This window comes from Eptesicus fuscus, chromosome 1 (assembly GCF_027574615.1).
Source record: "Eptesicus fuscus isolate TK198812 chromosome 1, DD_ASM_mEF_20220401, whole genome shotgun sequence".
Lineage (NCBI taxonomy): Eukaryota > Metazoa > Chordata > Mammalia > Chiroptera > Vespertilionidae > Eptesicus > Eptesicus fuscus.
In genome coordinates this window covers 43151407-43173292 of record NC_072473.1, presented here as the reverse complement: position 1 = coordinate 43173292, position 21886 = coordinate 43151407, and the positions used below count along the sequence as shown (strand labels likewise).

Sequence of the window (21886 nt, the reverse complement as noted above, 5' to 3'; positions counted from 1 at the left end):
GATTCAGGAAATCTGACTTCTAGCTCTAGCACCACAAAGTAAATCATTGTCTGAATTTGGACTGGCCTTTTCCTTTTTCTGGTCCTCAATTTCCCTATCTGTGTCATGAGGGAATCCAACTATGAGTTATTTAAACACACCCTCTGATTCTAACAGCCTCTGGTTCTAGAATTTTACAGGCACTGAAAAAGGAAGTGAAGGGAGGGGAAGCCACGCCCAGAATGATTTCTCATAAACTAGCAGTGGTTGCCCTCTATAGGTCTGACCTGAAAGTGCAGGCCCAGCTAGAGACGAGAGTGAAACACAGAGAGACAACTGGATGCTTCACCAGATAGGACCAGACACATAGACTAGGATTGGCACAAAGACTTCCTGGCCCCGTCCTAATAAGAGGGGTCTGGATAGTAGTGTGTACTGGGATATTGCACATTCCTTCCCAGTCATCAGTAAGTAACAAGAGACTTCTCAGGCCTATAGAGCTCATGGTCAGTGGGGTCTCTGCCATAGGTTAAGTAAGTAAAATAATCTTTTTTACTTGAATAATTTGCCTACACATTTGGGGGGATGTGCATGAATGTTTGAAGATGGAGTGTGATTGTGCTCTGAATATGAGTATGAGAATGAGTCATTTTCATGGCTGATAAGTTTTAACATGTGAGGCAAAGAACCCTTCATAAGATATGAAAGAAGCTACTCAAATTAACGTGTTTTTCAGCATCCTCATCTACTCCCTACCCTCCTTGGAATAGAAGCAGTTCATGCCTGGGCAAAAGACCTAGGATGACCTTAGTATAGAAATGAGAATCTAAATCATGAGAAGATTAAATACTGGGGAAAGCTCGATATTCAAGAATGGTCCTAAAGTCTAGGGCCGTGGTCAACAAACTGCGGCTCGTGAGCCACATACGGCTCTTTGGCCCCTTGAGTGTGGCTCTTCCACAAAATATCATGGCCTGAGCGAGTCTATTTTGAAGAAGTGGCATTAGAAGAAGTTTAAGTTTAAAAAATTTGGCTCTCAAAAGAAATTTCAATCGTTGTACTGTTGATATTTGGCTCTGTTGACTAATGAGTTTGCCAACCACTGGTCTAGGGGATTTGTTAACTCAGTCTTGGAGTATCACTAAATTTGGGGCAATCTGTGGACTCATTATTGCAGAGCATTATGTGAGGCTTAGGAGAGATGCAAATATAGGGTTTTGTTACATAAATAGGCATATACTAAGCCTTTCATCACTGTCATTCCATAATGATTCATTATAGAAGTAGTAGTCAGGTCATGAAAATCTATACTCCCCTATCCCTTCTCCCCTTCTTGGGTTAAAATGTCTGACCATCCAACCCAAATGCAAAGGGAAAAACTGTTCCTTATTGTGTGACAAAGATGGTTGCAGTTCTAGTTCTGCTCCTGATTCACTATATAACCAAGGCCTAGCCCCAGCCTTTCTCTGGGCCTTAGTTTCCCTACCTGAAACAAAAGGGGGTTGGACTTGATGAGTTCCCAGGCTTTTCCCAGCCCTGACATTAACTCTACCTCTTTGTGTGTTTTTTAATAGAACACTTTCCCTACCAATCCCTTCTAGTGCTACGTACAGGCTTATTTTTTTAAATATATTTTTATTGATTTCTGAGAGGAAGGGAGAGAGAAAGGAAGAGAGAAACATCAAAGTTGAGAGAGAATCATTTATCCGTCGCCACCACCTCCCCTCACACACACACACACACACGCCCCTTACTGGGGACTGAGCCCGCAACCTGGGCATGTGCCCTGACCAGGAATCAAACCGTGACCTCCTGTTTCATAGGTCAACACTAAACCACTAAGACACACCGGCTGGGCTTCTTTCAGTGTTTCTTAAATGGAAACTTCTCCCCACACAAGTTCCTACTTCTGATAAGTGCCCAAGTTTTCCACCACCATGTCCTAAACAGTACAGCAAGTCTTCTATTTTTCTTCCTCAATTCCTGGGCCTGCCCCCTTCCCCACCACACCCTGTTCCCACTAAAAACAAAAAGTTCTTCTCTCATCAAGGTGTGTAATAATAGTTTATTCTGAGGAACAGATACAATAAAGATAGCAAATTGTTTTTACCCTATCAAATAATTTGCCCACACATCTTGTCATTGTTTATTACACCAACCCTATCCCTGCTCATGTCCATAAGCTTCTACCCCCAAAATCACAGATACACCTTGGAATGGAGAGTTCAAAGTATATTTTATTTAAAAGTTTTGTAAACAGAATTATGCTCACAGCTTCAGCAACAGTGAGAGTTCAATTAAACCTCCCTGATCAGCTCAGTTGCCTGGAGCACTTCCTCAGACGCCTCAGAAGCTTGAAGTCAGACCTGAGGAGGTCCCTTCTCTCCCTCCTGGAAGCCAGTTCCAGGAGAGGTACATGGTTGTTGGCACCACAGGAAAAGCCAGGAGTGAAGAGCATACAGGTAGTAGAAAAAGGAGGACACGAGGTGGAAAAGAGGGAATAATCAATAGCAGCAAGGGTTGGAGGTAGACCCGTTGTGGGTACTAAAAATCGTTTGGAAATTTTTAAAAAGAATTGTAAATGCGTATATCCAAAAATATATTTTTAAAAATCTGGAAGTGGAAATCACTTGCCTTTTCTTGCCAACAAATTCAATTTCCTTGATCCAACTTATTCAATGTGCAGCAATAATATTTCATGTCTATTAGTGACTACATATTGTTATTGTAGCTGAGATAGCATGGTTAATATTGACTAATATATTGTGGTTAATGATAGTTAATACTATATCTAAAATATTATGGAAAAAAAATCACTGAGATGGGAAAAGAGGGAAGGAGTAGGGAAAGATATACTGGAATAATAAGAAAGCCAGGAAGTTAGAGTGCTTTCCCAAATTCAGACCTGGCTGATCCACATCTGTTTGGAGTTTATGAGAAGGCTTCAAAGGCCTCCTTATGGCTCTATGGAGCATTTGTCCCAGAGCCAGTATGTAGATCAATGCTACAATCTGGCTATGCCTGGGCACTGTTGGTACCGATTGCCATCAATACTCATAACCAGTTGCTGTCATATATCCACAAACCATTGCTATTAACACCCACAGGCAATCACCATTGATATCCATTGATGTTAATATCTTATTGCTATCATGATTCAAAAGTCCCCCATCTAAACTATGGTCTAGTTGGGGGGAAGGGAGAAAGGGATAAAGGGATGGGAGAGGGGAGCTGGGTGAGAGAGGGTTATAGCACCAATCCAGGGAGAACTATCCTCTATAATTCCTGGTCACTTCAGGAATTAAGAGAAAGGCCTAGGGTGGGACAGGGGGGAAGCTGAGGCCTAGCTGGCCTTGCCCCTAAGCCCCTTCCTTCAGGATGCCCACCTGATAATGGGGAGTCTACCCTTCAGGCTAATGCTAGCTAATACTGACTAGCAGAGATTGCCATAACCTGGGACTTCTCTTGAAGGATTCTTTGCCAAATCCAGGTTTAGAAATCCTTATCTTTTAACCAAAAACTGGCAAGAGGAAGGTAGGGATGGTGGGGTCTACCCCTCTTAACCAATGGGCCCATTACAGGATGCCATTGGGCCTCAGTTTCTGGTGGGCCAGAGCTACAGCATAATAGCGTTGGAAACGACAAGGAGCACAGGCACCAGCAAGACACCAGTGCACATGCCCATCGTGGCTGTGACAGCAGCAGTGAGCTGGCCCAGAGAAGAGAGGGGATAGACGTCTCCATAGCCAACAGTGGTGAGAGTTATGACAGTCCACCAGAGACATGTAAAGATGTCTGCAAAATGGGGCTCACCCTGACCTGTGGTGGACATGCCCAAGAGCTCCCCATAGAGGAAGAGCAAGCCAAAGAATAAGATCTCAGCTATCCAAATCAGGAGAAAAGCACACATCTCCTTCCAAGAAGAATGAAGGGTGTGAACTAGGACTCTCATGGCCAGGGACTTTTCAAGGAAGCCCAGGAGACGAACTAGTTTGAGGACATAGAGAGAACGAATGGCCCCAAGTGTTAGGCTGAGAAGGGGTTGCTGTTCAGCCTTGTCACCCACCACCAATTCTACCAGCACAGGGAAAAGACAGAAAATATCAGCTAGATTGAGAGGGCTACACAGGAAGCGCACCTTATCAGGGCAGGAAATGGCCCGGGCAAAGAACTCAGTTCCAAACCAAAGGGCACAGAGCAGTTCCAGGTAGAGTAGGTGGGGGGCACGGCGGTAAACAAGACCATTGTTCTGCCGCTCCTGATGGTTTCCCCCTACCGCTACCCCATGTCCCATAGGAGTGAAGTTGGCAGAGAAGTAATCCAGCTGGACCTCCGTCTCCTGGAAGAAGATGACCAGAGCACACACGGCAAAGAGTGTGGAGATCAGGGAAAGGCACTGGGGGAAAAGAGGCATGTCAGAAGTACCCCCATTTACAATCATCCCCACTTCTCTAACTGGACCCCACCCACCCTTCTTTGCCTCCCTTTTTTGAGAATCCCCTCAAATTATCCTGGGTGTTTGTAGGTTCAGGGCCCAAGCACTGTGCCAAGTGTGTGGCCATTGTGGCATCTTGGCAGGGCCCTTTGTGAGTAAGAGTGTTTAACATGGTGTTATAACACTATTAATAAGTTACCTTGGCCCCTAAGGAAGATTGGGGTTGGTCAAGAAGCACCCAGAGCCATGGCTTCCAAGCATTCCGCAGTCTCTGGCCTTCAATGGGGTTCAGCAAAAGGCGTTCATCCATGTGGGCATTCTCACAGACCTCCCAAGACAGAAAGTCCTGGGTTTGGGTCTCCTTGCCACTCAGCTTGAGCCAGCAGCAAGGTGCCAGCGGTGCTTCAGCCAGGCCCCAATAAGCCAACTCCTCCTCTAGGACATCCCGACAAACGTTGGCAGGGCAGTGCAGCTGCCGAGTACGGTAGTAGCCTAGCACGTAGCCAAAGAGTTCAGGATTTCGGTCAAAGAAAAACTCTCGAACTGGTGGACCCTGAGCAGCTGGGGTGCCAGGTGGGGGTGGCTCGGTCAGCTTGTAGAGACGGGTGCCTGGGAAGGCCCGCACAGTGCTGATGTAGGTCTCATGGCGCATGCCCCCCACGTTCAGGATCAGTCTATCATCCAAGCCCTCCATGGCAAACTGTGAGCCTGCTTCTCGGCTGGCTCGGATCCGCTGGCAAGAGGAGGGATGACAGGGGTTAGGACAAGGCTTATCCAGGGCAGGGAGAGAATTGAGGGCCACAGAAGTGATATGGCAGCCCAGACACCCAAGGGAGGCTATCCCAGGCTAGGATCTGGAGGTGTCTCTTCCTCCTGGGTCTTCAAGAATCAGGAGGACAGCCAACTCTCAGATGTAGTCACAGTGACTAGCCAGAGTCTCTCCTGGGCCCAGAAATTCCAGGAGAAAAACCAGCCTAGCCTGGATACAGATGTCTTTCAGGGGCTCTTAGATGCCTGGTGACTCTGAGAGAACAATTGTGCCATGGTATACAGCAGAGGAGTCACAGACAAGCAACGGCAGATTAAATGGGCAAGATGGGGACAGAACATTTCTTAATCCTCTAACACTTTGAAAACTTGGGGAGGGAGAGAGATGGTGGAGGGTGAAAAGAGAAGCTGCCAAGGGAGGCTAAGAGCAGGAAATGGAGTGAAGATGGGAGTGACAGAGGAAGCTGGAGGGCCTTAGAGATCCCTTGGCCTCCACAAGGAGTAGGAAGTGCCTGACTTCAGAAACGGGCTGGGGGGTCGGCAGACCTGACAACGATGATTTTTGACTCCGACTTCCCTGGCACTTGGTCCCGGGCACTCAGAAGCAGCAGCAACTGCATCAACTGCACCAATAGCACCAACAGCACCAAAAGCACCAACAGTACCAGCAGCAGCAGCAGCAGCAGCAGCAGCAGCAGCAGCAGCAGCATCCGTTGGTCTCTCTACTGGGCGCCCTAAAATTGCTTTGGGCTTAATGAGCTCCTTGCCTGGGAACAAAAAGGGGCAAGAAGAGAATGGGGGCAGAGGAGAGAGAGAGGGTGGTAGGAGCAGAGAAAGGCAAACCATGGGGGTCAAAACACCTACTTAGATCAATATTTCAGTGTCTCATACCCCCCTAACTGGCAGCCTGTTGGGGCCTCCCATGTTTGTCCCTGAGGGCAAAAAAGGATGAGGGCACAGGCAGCCACCTCCAGTCTGAGAACATCACACACCTCACACACCCACCTCCCATTCCTTCCACCTCTCAGTCAGTCCTTCCTTACTCACTTGGTTGTTTTGCATGATCCACAAACACTGGCAGTGAAGGGACCAGCGGCTGGCTGGGCAGAGGGGCTGGAGATGGTGGGGCGGGTGGTGTGGCCAACATTGCTGCTGCCTCCGGAGTTCTTGACTGCTCCTGCATGGAGAGATCTCAGAGGCCTCAGGACCAGGGTGTGCTCATGGAAGAGCTGGCAAGGACTTGGGGCCTTCCAGGAGCCTCCCGTTCCTGCTGTGGCCAGAGGAGCAAGGGCTGAGAGGCAACAGTCTGATTCAGGGCTATATGTGTTCCTGCTTGCTTGTTTAGGAAGGGCTTCCTGGCCCCTAGCCTGCAGGGAATCAGACAAGAGACCCTGGCCAACTTTGCTGCTCCTCCTTCCTCCCCCAGCTTAGTTCCAGCCCAGAGCAGAGGGAGGGGAGGAGGCAGCTGGAAGAAAAACAGGAAGTTAGGTAGTCAGGCTCCAGCCAAGAAGCCACATCACAGGACCAGTTAATATTTTGAACAACTTTTTCCCCCACCCCACCCATCCCCACTCTAATTCCCCACCTTCCCCCCAGCTCCACTATAGTCCTCTCATCAGAAGCCTGAAAAGAAGGAAGGGGAGTGGGGGAAGGGGGAAGTGAGGAAGATAGCTTGGGAGGCTAGATGTGCTCTTGTCTGTATCTAGCTGTTCTGCCCACTCATTTTTTTCTTTTTTCTTTTTTTTCCCCTCCCGTGCTAATTTTTCTTCCCTTTGCTCCAGAGACCTTCGTGCCAAGGATGGGAGTAGGAATTGGAGAAGGACAGGGGCATGGGGAACAAGCAGTCTCAGAGAAAAGCCTGCTTGCTCATGACCTATGCCAGGATTGGCAGCATCCCCAGCCCTTTGAGATAAGCCACATTCCCTCCTCCCCCTCTTTCTCATTTCTTCCTCCACTTCTGCCTCCAGGACCCCTTCCTGGGAATTAGGCCAGTCTCCTATTTTGCTACTGATGAGAGTTTGCTAATCAAGTACTAGAAGATCCTAAATTCCAAGATAGCCCCACCCCCACCTCTTGGCCCAGCTCCGAAAATGCCTCTCTCATCACCAGACCCAAAATTTCTAGAAGGAATATAGATTCCTACCACAATTTAACATACTCCCTAGCTCTTCCTTTTCAGTATATCTCTCGGAGCCAGAGTCAGTTGGATTGAGTTTCAAGACATGCAAACAGGCTCCTCACTTCTCTCTTCCCTCTTAATCACTGCCTTGCTCTGGGGCTGGTGGAGGAGAAGGTCCCTTCAGTGGACTCATGGTGAGAATGGGGAGAGGAGTGGGTGGTGGTGACAAACACAGCTGTGGCAGGCCTTAACTTCACTAAGCCTATTCTTACATCAGCCAAGGAGGCAGGCAATAACTTGAACACTTCAGCACTTTCCAAGTGAGAAGGGTTGAGGCAACAGTTAGTTTTCTCTCTCACTTCCCCACCCCCTTTCCCTCCTGTGTCCTGCCCCTCATCCATACTAGACCTTCTTGACTCCCTAAAATAACCAGTCTCTTTCATGACTGTCCTATCCCTTCCAGCTATCTATTAGCTACTTATTCTTCCACATTCATCTCCAGTATCACCTCTTTGGGAGAACCTTCTTTGAATCCTTCTCCCCAAAACAAGGTCTTGTCCTCTACATTCTCACAACCTGCTTTGAGGTTTTTATTCTAGAGCGCTTTTCTTACTAAAACATTATTGTGCATGTATCCATTTCCCCACTGTATTAGTTTTCTAATTGTTGCTATAACAAATTTCTACACATTCAGTAGCTCAAAATAACATAAATGTATTATTGTCTTTCAGTTCTGAAGGTCAGAAGGCTAACACAGGTCTCACTGGACTAAAATCAAAGTATTGGCAGGACTCCATTTTTTTCTGGAGGTTCTAAGGGAGAATCTGTTTTGTTGATTTTTCTAGCGTCTACAAGCCAGTTAACGTTCTTTTGATCTTAGCCTTCTCCCTCCATCTTCAAAGCTAGTAACAATGGATTGAGTCCTTCTCACACCTCACCACTCTGACCATCTCTTCTGCCTCCCATCTCTTCCATTTATTAAGACCCTTGTGATGACATTGGTGCCACCCAGATAATCCAGGAAAATACTCCCAAACTGCATAAATGAACCCATCCCTTACCTTTTCTTAAGCCATTCCTTCTGTCAAGAATGTCTGCCTTTCCTCCCCCCTCATGCCCTTTTTCCAGAACACACACACACATACATACACACACACACACACACACACACACACACACACACACACACAATTTCAAAGCCCAGCTAAAATATTTCCTCCTCTGTGAGACCTTCCTTACCATTCTGTCAGAATTTATTCCTCCTCCCTCTCCATCTCCCCAGCAGTTTATAGTTCTATTTAGCATAGTCTCCATTCTCCCTTGTGTGCTGGTTGTTTGTTTACTCCTTAGCTTCTCCACCTCTGGGGTGTATTCATCTTGGTGTCCCACCCACAATCCACTCTATCCCCACCCACCACTGCAGCCTTACCTCCATCACACAGTGCCTGGAATCAGTCACTGTTTACCCAGCAAATGAATGGTTCGCTCATCTTTTCCCTGGTACAATGGAAGGCTCAGGAGAAATCTTGGTCCATGTGTTGGAAAGTCTTTCTGCTTCCATAACCCACGTACTCCTCATCCCCAACTCCACACACAAACCTTGGGCCTTGTGTGTTTTTCTATATTCATCCCAAAAGTCCAAAATTGCACCATTCAGATGACTGTCGTGGTACACTCACCTACTTGCTTCCCAGGTTACAAAATGAAGAACTGAAACTCACAATGGGCATGATATTTGCCCAAGCACCCTCATCATATTAGTAACCAAGTCAGAAGTAAATCACTGAAAAGTTTCCAGAATTTTCAGTTTGCTTTGTACCCAGCCACCACCCATGAGCCTTGCACAGAAAAGTGGGTAAATTGTGCCACACAGTGGCTAAGAGGCTTAGCTTCACCTACTGGCCTTGTTCCTAGAAAGTGGAATTCCCAGCCACACCCTGCTCTCCCTTTCTCCCCTGAAGGATGAGGGGATAGGGAAGCCACCCTCCAGGAATAATCCATATGGCCAAACTTTCTGTAGGCAGAAAACAGGACCCAGATGTATTATTACACACCTTCACCAAGAAAGTTTGAAGAGTGTAGATAACAGCTTGGGAGCCAGAGAATCCAGTTTCCTAAAGGGACTTGGAAGAGGGGATTCAGACCTTCCTTCTCTGAACCAGCTCTGAAAGCTGTTCCCTGGGCCTGACACAGTCCCCTCTATTTAGAATATGCAGAACTGAAGACCCAGGGTACAGAGCTAGAGAGGACATTCCCAGATTCTTTCAATAGGGCTTTTAACAAGCTAGTCTGGAGGTTAAAAAGCTGGGCCTTTCTACCTTTGGACAGAGAACTGCACCCTAGTTGATCTCCCAAAGCCTTCTTAGTCAAGCTTCTAATAGGAATTACCTACATTGTAGATCAGAGGAAAGGAAGGTTTAATTTCAGGCAGAAAAGGAAAAGATAGGCAGGTTTTGTGTCATTTTCCAAAAACTGACAGCATTCTTCATCTGAGAATGGAGATTCTTGGAAGTTGAGGAAACAAGAAGCTCCCTGGTGCTGCATCTAGGCCAAGGCCAGCTGCTTGGCCCCTACAATAAGCCACCATCCTTGACCTCCAGCTGGCCTATGGGTGAATGCCTGGGTAGAAAGCGGTGGGGAGGAGTTGGACTGCTAGGAAAATAAGGCCTGGCCCTAGCCCGGTTCCAGAATGAAATTGGGGGAAGATGACTATAAATCAGGCAGAGGCCCAACGACAAATCAGGCAGGAGTCCTCTTTCTTCATTCCTCTCCCAACTGGGTTTAGAGTTCCGGGAATCTGTCCAAAGGATGGGGCCCTGAATAAGCTGGTTGCTGGCAGGCTGGGGACGAAAGGCCTCCTTAAAAAGCTGGGTAAGGGAAGAAAGAATGATAATGAGATGGAAAATAGAGAGCACTGAAGGGTGACGGGGGCTTAGACATGGGGCTGAATCACATTTTGTGGACTGAGGTGGAATTTAGGCAGCCAAATGATGTTTAAATGAAATGATCTTGAAAATTGACTTTCTGGTTGGCTTGGAACTCATACAAACAGAGTAAGACACCCTATCCCAAGCCAAGATCTCAGACCACAATTTCCTCTTCCATCTACCTCCATCCTCAGGCCCAGAGCACATGATGCCATTGTCCCCTAGAGTTGTCCCTCCACCCCAGAGGGATTCTGATTTTGAAGTTGGTATGATTCTAACACTCATTTGTTTAAGCCCTTTATTTTTTTTTTTTTTAATATTTTTATTGAGGTATTATATGTGTACATATCTTACTATTACCCCCCCCCACCCCACACCCACACATGCCCTCCCCCCCAGAGTTTTGCGTCCATTGTTTATGCTTATATGCATGCATACAAGTCCTTCGTTTGATTTCATAACTCCCCCACCTTTCCCAAACTTTCCCCCTGTACTTTGAAAGTCTGTTTGATGCTTTACTGTCTCTGTATCTATCTTTTTGTTCACCATTTTATAATGTTCTTTACTATCCCTAAATGAGTGAGATCATGTGGTATTTTTCTTTCATTGACTGGCTTATTTCACTTAGCATAATGTTCTCCAATTCCATCCAGGTTGCTGCAAATGATGAGAATTCCTTCTTTTTTATGGCAGCATAGTATTCCATTGTGTAGATGTACCACAGTTTTCCGATCCAGTCATCTGCTGATGGGCACCTAGGCTGTTTCCAAATCTTAGCTATTGTAAATTGTGCTGCTATGAACATAGTGGTGCATATATCCTTTCTGATTGGTGTTTCTAGTTTCTTCGGATATATTCCCAGGAGTGGGATTACTGGGTCAAATGGGAGATCCATTTTCAGTTTTTTGAGGAAACTCCATACTGTTCTCCACAGTGGCTGCACCAGTCTGCATTCCCACCAGCAGTGCACGAGGGTTCCTTTTTCTCCGCATCCTCGCCAACACTTGTTGTTTGTTGATTTGTTGATGATAGCCATTCTGACAGGTGTGAGATGGTACCTCATTGTTGTTTTGATTTGCATCTCTCGGATAATAAGTGACTTTGAACATGTTTTCATGTGTCTCTTGGCCTTCCTTCTGTCTTCTTTTGAAAATATTCTGTTTAGGTCTGTTGCCCATTTTTTTATTGGATCATTTATCTTCCTCTTATTGAGTTGCATAAGCTGCCTGTAGATGTTGGAGATTAAACCTTTATCAGTGATAGCATTTGCAAATATGTTTTCCCATGCAGTGGGCTTTCTTGTTGTTTTGTTGATGGTTTCTTTTGCTGTAAAAAAGCTTTTTATTTTGATGTAGTCCCATTTGTTAATTTTCTCTTTAGCTTCCATTGCCTTAGGGGCAGTGTCAGTGAAGAAGTTCTTGTGGCATATGTCTGAGATTTTGTTGCCTGTGGATTCCTCTAGTATTTTTATGATTTCCCGTCTTATGTTTAAGTCCTGTATCCATTTTGAATTTATTTTTGTGTATGGTGTAAGTTGGTGATCTAGTTTCATTTTTTTGCATGTATCTGTCCAGTTTTCCCAACACCATTTATTGAAGAGACTGTCTTGACTCCATTGTATGTTCATGCCTCCTTTGTCAAATATTAATTGAGCATAGTGGTTTGGGTCGATATCTGGGTTCTCTATTCTGTTCCATTGATCAATATGTCTGTTCTTGTGCCAGTACCAGGCTGTTTTGAGAACAGTGGCTTTGTAATACAGCTTGAAATCAGGTATTGAGATCCCACCTACTTTATTCTTCTTTCTGAGGATTGCTGAGGCTATTCGGGGTCTTTTTTTATTCCAGATGAATTTTTGGAGAGTTCTTTCTAGGTCGGTGAAATATGCTGTTGGTATTTTGATGGGGAGTGCATTGAATCTGTAGATTGCTTTGGGTAGTATGGACATTTTAATGATGTTGATTCTACCAATCCAGGAACATGGTATGTTCTTCCATCTGTTTACTTCTTCCTCTATCTCTTTTTTCAGTGTCCTGTAGATTTCTGCGTATAGGTCTTTTACCTCCTTAGTTAAGTTTATTCCTAGGTATCTTAATTTTTTTGGTGCGATGGTAAATGGGATTGCTTTTTTAGTCTCTCTTTCTGTAAGTTCATTATTGGTGTATAGAAAAGCCATAGATTTCTTGGCGTTAATTTTGTATCCCGCTACATTGCCGAATTCATTTATTAAGTCTATTAGTTTTTTGATGGAATCTTTTGGGTTTTTTATGTACAATATCATGTCATCTGCAAATAAGGACAGCTTCACTTCTTCTTTTCCAATTTGGATGCCTCTTATTTCTTCTTCTTGCCTAATTGCGATAGCTAATACTTCCAGTACTATGTCAAACAGGAGTGGTGAGAGTGGGCATCCCTGTCTTGTTCCTGTTCTTAGGGGAAATGGTTTTAGTTTTTGCCCATTGAGTATGATGTTTGCTGTGGGTTTATCATAAATAGCTTTTATTATGTTGAGGTATGAGCCTTCTATTCCCACCTTGTTGAGAGTTTTTATCAAGAAAGGGTGTTGGATTTTGTCAAATGCTTTTTCTGCATCTATTGATATGACTATGTGATTTTTATCTCTCAATTTGTTTATGTGATGTATCACGTTTATTGATTTGCGGATATTGTACCATCCTTGCATTCCTGGGATAAATCCTACTTGGTCATGGTGTATGATCTTTCTGATGTACTGCTGGAGCCGATTTGCTAGAATTTTGTTGAGGATTTTGGCATCAATGTTCATGAGGGATATTGGCCTGTAATTCTCTTTCATTGGGTTGTCTTTATCTGGTTTTGGTATTAGGGTGATGCTGGCTTCATAGAAGGAGCCTGGAAGTGTTCCTTCCTCTTGAATTTTTTGGAATAGTCTGAGGAGGATAGGTTTTAGTTCTTCCTTGAAAGTTTGATAAAACTCTCCTGTGAAGCCATCTGGCCCCGGGCTTTTGTTTGCCGGAAGCTTTTTGATGACTGCTTCAATTTCTTCCATAGTTACTGGCATGTTGAGCTGTTTAGAATCTTCCTGATTGAGTTTTGGAAGGTTGTATTTTTCTAGGAATATGTCGATTTCCTCTAGGTTGTCCAGTTTGTTGGAATAGAGTTGTTCGTAGTATTTTGTAACAATCCTTTGTATTTCGTCGGGGTCTGTTGTTATTTCACCTCTTTCATTTCTGATTTTGTTTATTTGGGTCCTCTCTCTTTGCTTCTTGGTGAGCCTGGCTAGAGGTCCATCAATCTTGTTTATCCTTTCAAAGAACCAGCTCTTGGTTTTGTTGATCTTTTGTATTGTTTCTTTGGTCTCTATGTCGTTTATCTCCGCTCTGATCTTTATTATTTCTTTCCTTCTGCTTACACTGGGCTTATCTTGTTGCTCTCTCTCTAACTCTTTGAGTTGTTGGGTTAGGTAATTTATTACCATTGTTTCTTGTTTTTTGAAGTAGGCTTGTAGAGCTATGAACTTCCCTCTCAGGACTGCTTTCATTGTGTCCCACAGATTTTGGATTGTTGTGTTTTCATTGTCGTTTGTTGCCATGATGTTTTTTATTTCTTCCTTGATGTCTTTGGTAACCCAGTCATGGTTTAATAACATGCTGTTTAGTCTCCAAGTGTTTGATTTCTTTGGGTTGTTTTTATTGTAGTTGATTTCCAGTTTTATGCCACTGTGATCTGAGAAGATACTTGATATGATTTCTATCTTCTTGAATTTGGAGAGACTTTGCCTATGTCCTAACATATGGTCTATCTTTGAAAATGACCCATGTGCACTTGAGAAGAATGTATATTCTGTGGCTTTGGGGTGAAATGTTCTGAAGATGTCGATTAATTCCATCTGTTCTAGTGAGTCATTTAGGATTGATGTTTCTTTGCTGATTTTTTGTTTAGAGGATTTGTCCAATGGTGATAGTGGGGTATTGAAGTCTCCTACTATGATTGTATTACTGTCAATCTCTCCTTTGATATCTTCCAGGAGTTTTTTAATGTATCTTGGTGCTCCTGTATTGGGTGCATATATGTTTACCAGAGTTATTTCTTCTTGTTGGATTTCTCCCTTAAGTATTATGAAGTGGCCTTCATTATCTCTTGTTATGTCCTTCACTTTGAGATCTAATTTGTCAGATATAAGTATTGCAACCCCAGCTTTTTTTTCATTTCCATTTGCCTGGAAAACCTTTTTCCATCCCTTTACTCTCAGTCTGTATGCATCCTTTTTTTTGAGGTGGGTTTCCTGTAGACAGCAGATATCTGGGTTTTGTTTTCTTATCCAGTCTGTTACCCTGTGTCTTTTGATTGGGGCATTCAATCCATTTACATTTAAAGTTATTATTGATAGGTACTTATTTGACGCCATTTTTATTCTATACCCCTGTGTACCTTCTTTGCTTCCTATTTCTTTCTTTCTTTTTTTTTTTTTACAGCAGACCCTTTAGCATTTCTTTCATTGCTGGTTTGGTGGTGATAAACTCCCTTAGTCCTTTTTTGTCTGTGAAGCTCCTGATTTCACCTTCAATTTTGATTGATAGCCTTGCTGGGTACAGTATTCTTGGATTTAGACCCTTCCTTTGCATGACTTGGTATATTTCATTCAATTCCCTTCTGGCCTGATGAGTTTCTGTTGAGAAATCAGTTGCTAGTCTGATGGGGGTTCCTTTGTATGTAACTGTCTGTCTCTCTCTGGCCGCTTGTAAGATTCTTACTTTGTCGTTGGTGTTTGCCAACTTAACTATAATGTGCCTTGGCGTCGGTCTTTTGGGGTTCATTTTGCTTGGAACTCTGTGAGCTTCTTGGATTTGTGTGGGTTTTTTCTTCCCTATATCAGGGAAGTTTTCTGTTATTATTTCTTCAAACAGGTTTTCTATTCCTTTCTCAGTTTTCTTTCCTTCTGGCACCCCTATTATCCTGATGTTGTTTTGTTTTGTATTGTCCCGAAGTTCCCTTACGCTCTCCTCCATCTTTCTAATTTTTGTTTCTAGAAGCTGTTGTAATTGGGTATTTTTTTCCATCTTGTCTTCTAGCTCACTTATGCGGTCCTCTGCTTCATCTAGTCTACTCTTGATGCTTTCTATTGAGTTCTTTACAGCAGCGATGTCATTTTTCATTTCTTCTTGGTTCTTCTTCATTTCTTCTTGGTTCTTACTCATATTGTCGAATTTGTCTTCCATCCTTTTCAGCCACTTTATGACCATTTCTCTGAATTCTTTCTCTGATAGGTTGTTTGCCTCTAAATCGTTTACTTCCTTTTCTGGTGATGCCTGCTTCTCTTTCCTGTTTGGGCTGTTTCTTTGTCTCCCCATGGTCTCTCTTCTTCGGATGTCTGGTTATATAGATTTCTCTCTCTGGCGTTGATTTAAAGGTATAAAATACAACACAACCAGGCACAACAGACAAGGCACTGAACAGAATTGTATTCACGATATTAATAACCTCCAATAAAGGTAACCACCAGAGAAAGACAAATTAGGGAATAGGAGTGGAAGAGGGAGAGTAAAAAGAAAGAACAACAACGAAGAAAAAAAAAAAAAAACAACAAAGAGTGTGAATCTGAACTTGGGAAAAGAGCAGAAAGAAAGAAAAGAAAAAACAGAAAAGAAAAAAAAAGTAAGAGAGACAAGAATGATACTAAGAGAGAAAAGGGGAACAAACTATATATATGGGGAGTAAACTCCACTAGAACAACCACTATTCCCAGCAAATTCCAGCAACACGAGCCTGGAGATTAATACAAACTGCAACAGCAGCTAATATCAAGTGAGGCAAGGGAAAACAAAAGTAAAAAACAAACAAACAAAAAGCAAACAAAAGAACCAACAAAACCAACAAAAAGAATAATCAAAACAATCTCATAAAAAAGCATAAAAATTCAATCTAATCAACATTCAAGCAAACAACAACAAAAGGCCCGAGAGAAAAATAATTTTTTAAAGGTAGCGTAGAGAGAGGTTTGTATGGATTTGGAGCAGGGGGTTGGGAATTAGATATATAAGTAGGGTGAAGTTTTAGCAGGGAGTAAACTGAAAAAGTAGGGAAAATCTAAAGCCAGAAAGGGTTAAGCTAAACTGGGGACCAAAAGGGGAAAGGTTAGGAGGAGAGTGATGGCATAATTTTAGCTTTGAGATAGGGTAAAGCGATTGTAAGGGAAAGATGCAAATCAAATGTAGGACACTAATCCAAAAATAAAAGAAAGGGAAAATCTAATGACAGTAAAAAGAAAAAAAAGTAAAATAATAGTAATAATAGTGCTGATTGAAAATAAAAATGTAATAATTAAAAAGGTGAAAATCAAGTGAGGAAAAAGAAAAAAATATTAGTTTCTTAAGTAAAAGATGCAAAAAATGAAAATAAAAAATATGAGAATAAAAAAATTAAAAAATTGAAAAAAGAATTGAAAATTAAAAAATAGGAAGACTGAAATGTGCAGTAGCGGCTGTCATTCACTTCCTCTATTATTCTGTTTGGTACGCCTTTTTCCCAGTCTGGGCGGTATTTCAGTTCAGCTTCATTCCAGGGCTCCTCAGTGTTGGAAGCCAGTCCTGCTTTTTAAGCCAGCCCTGTCTTAATTTCTCGTATTTATTTTTGATTACACCAGAGACAATTAGCGTTTCAGCCCCTGGGTGGCAGTGTTTCTGAATTGACTTCCGGGCCTCTCTAGCTCTTTTTTCTTTTTTTTTTTTCCCCCTTCTATGGCACTCACTACCAGTTTGTGGAGGTGTGCGCCTCAGAGCTGCCTCTCTGATGGTCACACGCAGTTCTGGCCCCAGGTTCCTAAAAAACACCTTCCCCCTGCAGTCTTTCAGGGTTTCCACCTGGGTTTACCTCTGTATTGGGCTTAGCAATCAGAGTCGGAAAGAGCCCAGGTGTGCGGACCGTGGGTCTGTGCCCCAGACTAAGGAGCCTGCGCTCCTTTGAAAATTCTTAGTCTGACCCTCCTCGTCAGATTAAAATGAGTTGCTTTCAAGAGGTCACTTCTGTTAGCAGCTCAGAAGACCCCCCTCCTCATTCACGGATCACGGCAGTTCCAACTGCCGCCGATTTTTCTAGGCACAGACCTCCCGGCTCCTGCCGGTCCTGCGGCTGCCGCTCTTCCCTCACCCAGCGCTTCCCTCACCCACCGCGGGGATTAGAAACCGCAGCTTATTTCAGACAAAATCTGACCTTTCCGTGGTGCAGTGAAGAGTTTCTTTGAATCCGAGTGTTTGCGCTGATAGGGGACCGGTGGTCTGGTGCTCCCAGCAGTTCAGTGTTTGCAGTTGTCGCAGAGAGTCAGGTTTCCACTAAAATCCTCCTTTCCTTGCAAGATGGCGAGGCGCCCGGCGAGCCCGCAGCTCCAGGAGGGGACCCAGCCCCTGTGGGTGCTGCGCGGTCAGAGGAACACTGCCCAGCACTCCCCCGCCTTCTCCTGGAGTTTAGCTGTCCCTTGGCTTGCCCACATACACTCCCTCTGCGAGCCTCTGCTGCTCCGACTCTCCGCACCAGGAACAGACTCAAAACCCGACTCTATTCCGTCGCCATTTTTTCTTTTCTCTTGTTTAAGCCCTTTAAATCCATGGAGTATTCCATATCCTTCAACTACCTTTCAACACCTAGCACTCAATTAAAACATGGAGAATCTGGCTATGACAAGTTACCACCCAAATGGCCATCTAAGTATCACCCCATAGTTCTGTGATGTTGGCAGGATAGGGAGAGTTATCTCCATTTTACAGATGAGGATATTGAAACTCAGAGAGATGACGTTAATTGACTCAATCTCAGTGCTGGAGGGCTCTAAAACCACTCTAGTCAAAATCACCTTTTGCTGGAAACTCCCAGCCCCCAACCCCCATTAACACTCCTGCAGAAAGCCTTTATGAGCAAGTACTTACAGAAATGGGAAGATTTAACTAGAAGTGATATTAACTTAAGATGGCAAAATGGAGCCAGCTCTAAAATTAAAATGAATGAATGGGAAGCTTGTCTTGATTGGAAACTAGAAACTTCTGGGAGGAACACAGATAAATTCTGTTTTCTACAAGAAGTTAGTAAGAATTTTTAGAGCCTGTCTCTGAACTAAGGGAGGCTTCTGAAGCTGCTCAATGCCAACACCTCACTTTTCCCTCTGCCCCAACTGTCCTTCAGTACCCTTTACTTCATTGTCCAAATTACACTCCTTTTCTCCTCCCTCTTCTCTTTCTTCTCTCACCTCCTCTACCACAGCTCCCTACTGACCTAGGGGGTACTCAGAATGGAAAATCAGATCAGAATAGACTAGAAAAAATATTCTGGTAGCTTTCTTTGGAGAAAAGTCATTATCAGACAGAGGGGAACCAGTGATTGTATACATTCCTTGGACTAAAACAGAATTAAGGAATCTACCTAAAGATTTCCCCCACTTTTTCCAGAACCCTAATAGGTAACAAAGGAATTAAATTTAACTGTTAGAACATGTAATCATGGCTATTCCAATCTATTCCAATTGATATACCTACTGGTTTCTGGGAGCAAAACAACGTAATTTAGGTATAGGATCGCTTTAAGGACTATGAGAGGGTGTTTCCCCTTCTTACTAATAGTTTAGGAGAAATTGAAAAAGGGGAAATTACTAAGACCCTTGTAGATACTGGGGCTACTTTATCCGTTCTTGATCACAGCCAATGAAGTTGCAAACATTTTTTTAAAAGAAGGAAAATCACCTTTTGATGCTCAGTTCCCAACTCCTTCTACTCTTTAATGCTCATGTCCAATGACTGAGATGCAGCAGTACTTGAACACTTCCATCTACTTGGAAATCATTATGATCTGAGACAGGCTTTGTCTAAAGCCCACATCCTATTAGGTATGGAGCCTGAACTAGGAATCTAGGGTTTAGGCTGAGTTTAGAGAAGAGCTGGGATGCTTGCTATTTCCCAAGTTGGAAGCTCTTATGTGGCTTTAGCTGGTTTGCATCAGACATCCTCTTATGTCTTAGAAAACTCAATACTTGGAAAGGGAGGAGAAGGGCAAGACTACCTAAGCAAATGAAGGAAATAACAAATGGGCGAGTGCTGAAAATAAGAGTGTATTTTAGAAAAGCATCTGGGCCAGAATCAGGATGGGAGGTCTGGGGTGAGGCTGGAATGGGAGGGAAAGAGGAAGTATAGCCAACTCTATGGAACTCAGGAGACTTGAAAGGTTTCCAGCTAGCCTGGGATTGAGTTTGGGTGCTGGTCAGAGGTGACAGCATGGCATATGATTCAATTTGGAATTCTACAACAGTTAGGATACATTGTAAAGACCATTTGGGATAGCAGTTGCCACATTGCAAATGAACATCTCCTCATCCTTTGTCATAATGTCAAAGACTGAAATACTAGTAAAAAAGAAGAATCCAGCTCCCTCCACCTCTGAACTAGTTTTAGAGTTGGGGCTGGGGATGGAGGGCAACCAGAACCTGAGAATCTAGCCATAGAAATAATTTAATCAGTTACTATATAAGTAACTAATGACCCAGCGAGTGAAATCGTGCAGCCCCGCACACCCGCCTGCCACCCCACATTGACACCCTAACCTCTCCACCCAGAGCTCGAGCATGCCTGGCCCCGCCCCCGACCCCTCTGGCCTTCTCTGGCTGCTTCAAGCCCCTCCTCGGTCCCCCGCAAGTTGCCTTGGGCTGTCCTGCCTCCTCCGGGTGCCTCCCTGCTTCCGCCCCTTCTCCAGAGCAATGTGACGGCTCCGCCCTGTCATGGCGCCGGAGGAGAGCGTGGAAGCCTCCCACCTGCTGTGGAGTTTTGAGCGCCACTTCCTGGTGGCACATGTGCTGCGCTCCTTCCCCTGGCAGGTGGGTGGCGGGCGCACTGACTGTGAGTGGTGGGTGGTGAAGAACTGGTGAGGGGGGCGCTATGGGCTCTCACCCCAGCCCTTCCCTCCACGGGATGGTCCTGCCTCTTCAGGCGCCTCCCCGCTTTCACCCCGTCTCTGGAGCAATGCAGCCGCTCCGCCCCGCCGTTGCATACAGCCTCCTGCTGAATGGTCATTACGGCTCAAGGGCATCACGACTATTAACATATTAGCTCTTTATTATATAGAATTGTCAGCATACATAAAACTACTATTATTAGTAAAACTGGGGCCCAGAGAGAAGTTACTGTCCATAAGACATTAAAATTGAGCAGACCATTTGTTCAGTTTTGGTCAACTTAATGCACCTGATTGATTCAGTGGAAAACAATTAGCCAGTAGAGCTTCTTGGTATGAATATGACCAAATACATTTTCTCCCACTGAATTTTTTGCTTTCCCAGACCTTATTTTTGATTCATGAAAACACTATGTCTGGGTCTGACTTGGTATTCTAGTATTTTCACCTCACTTGGATGATCAGAGCACAGAGGACAGAGGCACTCCTATGCCTATCCTATGCCAGGCCTGGACCCCACTTCCATGCAAGAACAGGAGCCTGTGGGAAAGATCTCTCTCTCTCTCTCTCTCTCTCTCTCTCTCTCTCTCTCTCTCTCTCTCTTCTCTGTCTCTTCCTTCCTCCCTCCCCTTACCTACCTCTTTACCTCTCTCTCCCTTCCTGCTTACCTCTTTACCTCCTTACCTCTCTCCCAGGAGCCTATGGAGAGCTTCGGACTTCTAACCCAGGGCTCAGCCCTGAATATACTGCTTCCCCTCTCCTAGCAGGGACTTCATCTTATCCAGACCACACATTCATTCCTTTTGGCAGGAGACCCAGGACTTAGGGAAACATTGGGTGAAGGCAGAGCCATTTCCATGCTGAGGAAAGCTATTTTCTAGTTCCTTACATTACCGCCTCTTAAAAAGCACTTCCTGGTGAGAAGGCCTTTGTTAAATTTAAAGGAAGAAAGGGATTTTCTAAGGAGTAAGGATGGGGAAATGAAAGGAAAGAAAGGGAAGAGAAAATGGTGGCCAAATAGGCAGACCTGTCGGGCATCTCGTCCCAGGTCCAGACTGGAGATACAACTAAATTAGAGAAAATTCACCTGGAGTTACCAACTAAGGTCAAGCTGAGGAGGTGACTTATAACAAGGAAGAACAGAAAACACCTGGAGACTAGTAGGAAGGGTGAGGTTGTGAAAGGAGGGAAGCTGGAGAGGAGGGAATACTGCACTACAGGGAGAACTGTTCCCTCAGAAAATAGAGGCCTTCCCATCAGTAGATGAGTGGGTTAAAAAACTGTGGTACATCTACACATAGGAATTCTATGCTGCTGTAAAAAAAAAAAAAAAAAGAACTCTTACCATTTGCAACAGCATGGATGGACCTGGAGAGCATTATGCTAAGTGAAATAAGCCAGTCAGAGAAAGATAACTATCACATGATCTCACTCATTTGTGGAATATAATGAACAACATAAACTGATGAACAAAAACAGATCCAGAAACAGAGAAACATCGATCAGATCATCAAACTTTAGTGGGAAGGCAGGGCAGAGTGGGATTCAGGGGGTGGGGTGGGAGGGGGGTAAGTGATCAACCAAAGGACTTGTATGCACACAGATAAGCATAACCAATGGACACAGACACTAGGGGAGTGAGGACATGTGCTGGGGGTAGGGAGCTGTCAGGTAGAGGTCAATGGGGGGGGGGAGGAGAGATATGTAATACTTTCAACAATAAAGGATTTAAATTTTAAAAAAGCATAATAG

The 21886-nt window shown here is 44.2% G+C and overlaps 1 protein-coding gene across 2 annotated transcripts; it reads right to left on the bottom strand.

Annotated features, from left to right (window-relative positions):
* Positions 1–2198: 2198 nt before the first annotated feature.
* LOC103302457 (potassium voltage-gated channel subfamily C member 1-like) lies at positions 2199–6530 on the bottom strand. Of its 2 annotated transcripts, none has more exons than XM_028136342.2 (4): positions 6230–6530; positions 5729–5949; positions 4614–5147; positions 2199–4375 (listed from the first exon to the last, which is right to left on the bottom strand). In XM_028136342.2, the coding sequence occupies exons 1-4, from the start codon at positions 6363–6365 to the stop codon at positions 3596–3598; spliced, it is 1671 nt and encodes a 556-aa protein (XP_027992143.2). In that variant the 5' UTR covers positions 6366–6530; the 3' UTR covers positions 2199–3595. The 2 variants fall into 2 exon arrangements, with proteins under 2 accessions (XP_027992143.2, XP_054572216.1); XM_054716241.1 differs by having other exon boundaries at positions 2199–4318.
* Positions 6531–21886: the final 15356 nt, after the last annotated feature.